Source organism: Carassius gibelio, chromosome A19 (genome assembly GCF_023724105.1).
Source record: "Carassius gibelio isolate Cgi1373 ecotype wild population from Czech Republic chromosome A19, carGib1.2-hapl.c, whole genome shotgun sequence".
NCBI classification, from domain to species: Eukaryota; Metazoa; Chordata; class Actinopteri; order Cypriniformes; family Cyprinidae; genus Carassius; species Carassius gibelio.
The window spans coordinates 8,095,743-8,101,738 of NC_068389.1; the positions used below are offsets into that span (position 1 = coordinate 8,095,743).

Consider the following 5,996-nt stretch of genomic DNA (forward strand, 5'->3'; position numbering starts at 1 on the left):
TCCGAGTCTTTCTGGTAGAACTGGATTTTACAGCAATACCTTGGGCTAAAGGGTTTATTTATTTATTCATTTGTCTTTATTCATTATTCACTTGTGTCATAATATGTTGACTCAGACACAGTGCAATACAGAAATGGGTGTTTATTGACAGCACTGAGCAAACAAGCAGGAAGCTTGCGAGGCCAAATGTGAACTGTGAATTTGTGTGTTACAGAATGGTGTATGAATTCTTAGCAATAGACACTCAGTGGCTTGCCTTATATTCACCTGCTATGGAAAGTCACAGAAACAAAGTGCATGTACTTTTTAGCATTTGAAGGGAAAAATTGTAGTGAAGTAAAATAAAATTGTTAACCTAGTTTTGAGGAATGTACAGTGATAAATTTGAGCTTTTGAGTGCCAATGCAAAGTAATTTATGAGCTTTGTGAAGAGGGGCAGATTAAGGCATAGACTTAGTGGCCTACATGATTAGGGGGCCTCTGTTTCGCAATTTCATAATCGCTGTGACTTAATGTTGACTAAAAGAAAAAGAGCACAACACACATGAGGATTATGTGCTTGAATATAATGGCGTATAAAAAGCCCTTCCTGATAGCAAACTATGCTCATCTATTCAAATAAACATAAGCCTAAAACTGAAGTCCACATCAATGTACATTACTAGAATTAAATATAATATTCATATATTTGCAGAATATTAGAAGTTAATGGAAAGTCATGAAGGTCTTGCAATTTTACATAAAATATATTTAAGCTATTGTCAGGATAGATACACTCAGAGAAAAAATCTGATGAATCCAGGCAAGTTTTTGGAACACACAGTATGAGAGTACAGAGGTGAATGAGTGAACAGGTAAGAATATGAAGTGACTAAGAAGTGCACAGGGGTTTGGCAGGATGGATGTATATATGGATAGTGACCATAGCAGCACACACCTTAGATAGGCAGAGACAGTTCATCAGAATGATTAACATGCTGTATGTTTGAGATTCCTAGATCACCGGGGAATATTTGGATTGAAACTGGACAGGAAACATTGGAGAATGCTAGGCGATATCACTTTGAAGATACCAGGAGATAAACTGGGATGCACACAGGAACCAAAGTTCATGTGAGAATTACAGACACGAGTCCATGTTGTTGTTCGAGGCCAGACAACCAGTGAACAAAGATCCGTGCTTGTATATGGTTGGTGATGAGTGGAGTAAAAGAGAGAGTTTGCAAGTGCTGGAAGTTGCCTGTAGTGGGAGGAGCAAACAACGGGGTGGTGTCTGGCCTCAGAGAGCTTTTTAAAAAAAAATATAATAACCAAAACAGGGGATAAAAGTGTCCAAAGGGGAAAAGTGTCCAAAATAAATAGGGAATCTGGTGTCCTCATCGTGTTGCAAGGTTCATGTAGGTAGGGCAGTGTTCAGGAAGGAAGGGTCCAGGTAAGGAGAAAAGTCCCCTCTTCTGTCCAGGACGCGAGGAGTGGCGGCTTCTTTTAGCGGCTTTATCCTTCTCGCTGGCCACGCTGCTTGCAAGGACTAGACGGCCCAGCATCCTGGGCCAACGGCCGTGTAATGGGTTTGGTCCTAATCTGGACCAGGGGTCCAGCAGCTCACATCTCTGGTGTCCATCTATGCACCCTTCCTGGACCCACAAGGACACCAACATATGCACAGGGAAGATAATGGTCTCCCATGGAGAGGTGTGCTCTGCATTTAAACAGTGGTGGTGATGAGGCTCGAAATACATTAGGTGTGCCCCATCATACGCCGCCAGCCCTGAATCTTCCTGCCACACTTCACCAGGCTCCTGACAGGAGTGGGTATGTGATAGACTGTCACACACCCACACCTGTCAGGAGCCTGGTGAAGTGTGGCGATTAAGGGACATGGTTACAATGATAATTGGGGGGGTTCAATAGCAAATATATGGTGTCTTTATTGAGAGAAGATCAGAAGCAGGAAGCATAAACTCTGGCATGAGCCGTTGGTAGCACAGGACTGCTGAAGACAACCCAACCCATCTGGAGGTGAGGCGAGGAAGATGATGCAGGAAGCAGAGATCTGGAAGACGGAGATGTGATGAACCAAGCATGCTGGAAAGGTGAAGATCACAGGAAGCTGGAGACGAACACACGAGCAGGAACATCTGCAATGAACTGACAAAGACAAGCAACAACATAGAGACTAAAATAGGGATGATGATCTGTAGCAGCTGGTATGCTGATTGAATCAGCTGATGCGCATATGAGAGTCAGCTGGCGAGTGGATCAGCAGCCGCGAACAGCGACCATGCCCACCAGACAGTGTCAACATGAAAAGAGAAAAGAGACAGTGAATCTATGAACAGGAACAGTCACATGCCAAATTTGCTTCATATGTAGTTCCATCTCCTGAGAAGTGTTATTTACATTTACATTTAGTCATTCAGCACAAGCTTTTATCCAAAGCGACTTACAAATGCGGACAAGCAAGCAAAATCAACAAAAGAGCAATGATACACAAGTTCTAAAAAAGTCTCAGTTAGCTTAACACAGTACACATAGCAAGGTCTTTTAAATAATATAATAAATACTTTATAGTAAAGTTATGTGACTTTACACACTGTATTAGAATTAGAATAGTATTGTGAGTCTATGGCCATGTTCACCCAGCAGCAGAATACAGTTGTCAGTCCTGCAACTGAATCATTAATAAAGATGCATTCACACATATTTAAGTTATTTATGGGTGAGACAACCACAATTTATATCCAAACAAATGTAAATTTTCGGGACTCACAATGTCTGTGCTACTTATATGTGACTAACATATTCCAGTTTTCATTTAGGTAACTTACAGATATGCAGATATGAGCAGTAAATTTTAACTCAAATGAAATATGACTGTTAAAAAAAGAAAAAGAAAATCTGATTAAAAGTGTGACAATTTGCTCAAGTGGTGATGATGGTGGAGTTTATTGTGTTTTGTCTATGGTGCCAAAATGGGATAGAAGCAGCACTGCCTGTAGTTAGTGCACTGTTAGTTGATTTAAAATTTTGTAAGTAAAAAGCAAAACGTAAAAACATAGATGTCTTTAAAATGCTTTATTGATGCAATAACATGGAAAATAACATACATTTTTTTTTTTAAATATCAGTAATGGGAAAATAAGTAAGCAAAGGTTACAGATGTATTTTTTTCTAGCAAATGAAAGTAAAGTTTATTGCTACTTCTCAGGCATAAAACATGAATTCAAGATGCAGGTCACAACATCATCAGCTTTCCATAAGTGCTCTTGAAATTGAACTTATCTGAGTTATTGAGAGCTAATTCAAGCCTCGGCAGGTCTTTAACCAGAACACCATTTCTTGAGCTGAAAATATCAGCCAGGTGGGCAGCCATTGGAGAAGGTTTGTGAACATCACACTGTGGGCCCTGCAGACTGGGTGCACATTTCATTTCATAGGTAAAAAAGAAGGTGCCATATTTAAAAACACAAGCATCAGTCACAACTCCACTTCTAAGATCAAAAGAGCATGAACCAAGGAGATCGCTGTCCCAGTTACTGTCTGCATCATATACTTCAAAAGTTAGTTTATTGTCCATTCTTATCTTAATAGGTCCAAACTCAAATGTTTCTGACCAACGTGGATTATCATCATCTTCAATGGTCTCAGTGCGCTTGATTTGTTGGTCATATGTAACACTTACAGTTCCATCTGTTTCTGTAAATGCATCTCCATACAGACCTTTGGCACTGAGATTGTAGACTTTCAGGGTGGCAAGTCCTTTTGCAGGTGGACAACAGTTAGACGTTATAATTTGACTACTTTCACAAACACAAGCACATCGGTCTCTTGCACTGCACTTCCTGCCAATATTGCAAGGACCAGAGCAAACCTTCATGAGGGCATTTTGAATGATGTATTCTTCCACAGCTTTCTTCAGTCCTTTCCTTGCAGGATGTTTGTTACTCAGTAAGAAATGAAGGGGTTTAAGAGAGTAATGCACAATGTCAGGGAGACTCTTCAAAGACTCAAGCCATTTTTTAAGGGAATCTGGATGTGATGAACCAGAAAAAAGCAAATCTTCTCCATTGATGTTTCCTCCAATAATCTCTGTCTGACGCTCACTGAACATGGAGCTGAACTTTTCATTTGTGCCCATCTTCTTCTTCTTTTCTTTACAAAAATGTGCTTCTGCCTTCACAGTTGCTACACTGTAGGAACCAGAGGCTTCCACATCCAAACAATCCTTCACCGCAGTGTCTGTAAGTCCACTCACTGCAGCCTGACAGGATTTGATGGCTGTTATAGCTTTCATTTGCCCTCCTAACTTAACACTTGTGGTATAGTGAGTGCCATATGTGGTGATCAGGCTGCGGTAGGCGTCTGGATCGTAGGATGCAGGGAGTGATTTGATTGCTTCAAAAAACTCTTCATGAAGAGGAGGCTTTGCAGCTACACGATAACTGTAGAGAGACAATAAACACATTTAAATTTTGTGTAATAAAAGAAATAGTTTGCAATTAATATTTTATTTCTTTGCATAGTCATTATCTTTTTAACATCATGAGTGAAGGAATAAAAAAAGTCCCAAACTCTCTCACCTGTAAAAATTGCACCCAACTTCATGTTTGGTGAAACTGTATTTGTCTTCTTTTGATTTTGTCATTGCAAATTTTGCTTCCCTGGAATGAGTGCTTCCAACTGCAGCTCCAACAGCCTTGACGTCTATTCCAACTTTCCAGCTGACTGAGAGTGCTGACGATGAATCATTGACCAGTGCTTCACTTGATTCAAAGATCTGACTGGAGACTTTCATTGAACACTTTGGCAAGGTCCTCCAGTGTACAACTGCTACTGGTAGCTTCTGTTTAATTCCATTCATGTACCTGTTTTGGCGTAATTTACAAGTTCCATTCCCCAAATCCCATTTTTCTGTGTTGATCACATAAGAACCTTTTCGCTCCATGGTCACAACATCAAATCCTTCTCCAGCAAGATTGTATCCTGGAACAAAGGGAGCATCCTTACACTCTTTTGATGCACCTAAGTCATCCTCTCCAGAAATGGTCATAAGAAGCAATGCCCAGAAAATTAAGTAAATCTGGAACTGCCCCATGATCTGTAGTGAGATAAAAAAGGTCAATATTTCTGTCAGTTCATTATTGGTGTAAAATTTAACATCATTCAGAAACTTCAGTTTTCTACAATTGAAACAATAATATCTTTACAAATGATATAATTGTTATTTTAAACATTTAACAAATATTTTTTAAAGCAAAAAATAGTATAAATATGTAATAGTAGTAAATAAGTTGTTTCTCTAACCTGTCTTTTCGAATGATGACTGTGGTTGTGGGTGTCAAAGGTTTGAAGTGCAAATTATATGCCATCACGTGACTATGACAAATCTTCTGATGTTTAACACATTGAGTGGGCCAAAGATGAGCAATTCTATAAATAATGTTCTGTGAACAGCAAAGAACATGTCTTGAATGTGTCAAAAGCATGGTATGGTTACAAAGCAGCAGAAAAGTTATAATAAAGAGTTGAAGACTCATTTAAGACACATTTAAAAAAAGATACTCTGGTTTCAGTTTGAAAGGTACACGTGGATGGGGGTAGATACAAAGTATGTGTATTTAATATTCCTTGACATAAGCAATAAATGAATGATTAACATTTTCATCTTTGAAAGTACCAGGTATGACACTGGCTGTTGAAAACAGTAAATTAAACTACTGGTAGTATAAAAGAGTCCCTTGTCAACAATATTTCTTGCTTGGACAAAATTCTGCTGACCACCAGTCCACCAGTGAAAACTGGGGTCCTGAAGGTTTGACAGTATTGCACAAGCAGTTGGGTATCATACTAGTAAAATCCTGAGAAGGTTGCAGCAGGCAGGGATGAAACTTCAAACACTGTCTAGTTTGTTACTTCAGTATAAAGAGCAGCACTCCTGACATTGCTGGATTTCTCAAGTGATGAGGAAGTTACCTGGAGCCATGGGGTTGTTATTT

General features: G+C 39.4%; 1 protein-coding gene across 1 annotated transcript; it reads right to left on the minus strand.

Moving 5' to 3' along the window:
* Positions 1-3,060: 3,060 nt before the first annotated feature.
* On the minus strand, positions 3,061-5,393 carry LOC127935576 (perforin-1-like). Its single transcript, XM_052533578.1, has 3 exons — positions 5,305-5,393; positions 4,581-5,098; positions 3,061-4,442 (listed from the first exon to the last, which is right to left on the minus strand). Exons 2-3 carry the CDS (start codon positions 5,093-5,095, stop codon positions 3,236-3,238), a joined length of 1,722 nt encoding a protein of 573 aa, XP_052389538.1. The 5' UTR covers positions 5,096-5,098; positions 5,305-5,393; the 3' UTR covers positions 3,061-3,235.
* Positions 5,394-5,996: the final 603 nt, after the last annotated feature.

Bases quoted from the DNA above. Each gene is read 5' to 3' on its own strand.
- LOC127935576 (XM_052533578.1), bottom strand. From the start codon at position 5,095: ATGGGGCAGTTCCAGATTTACTTAATTTTCTGGGCATTGCTTCTTATG. The intron at 4,443-4,580 runs GTGAGAGAGTTT...GTCTCTCTACAG, and splicing joins GTTGGGTGCAATTTTTACAG to TTATCGTGTAGCTGCAAAGC.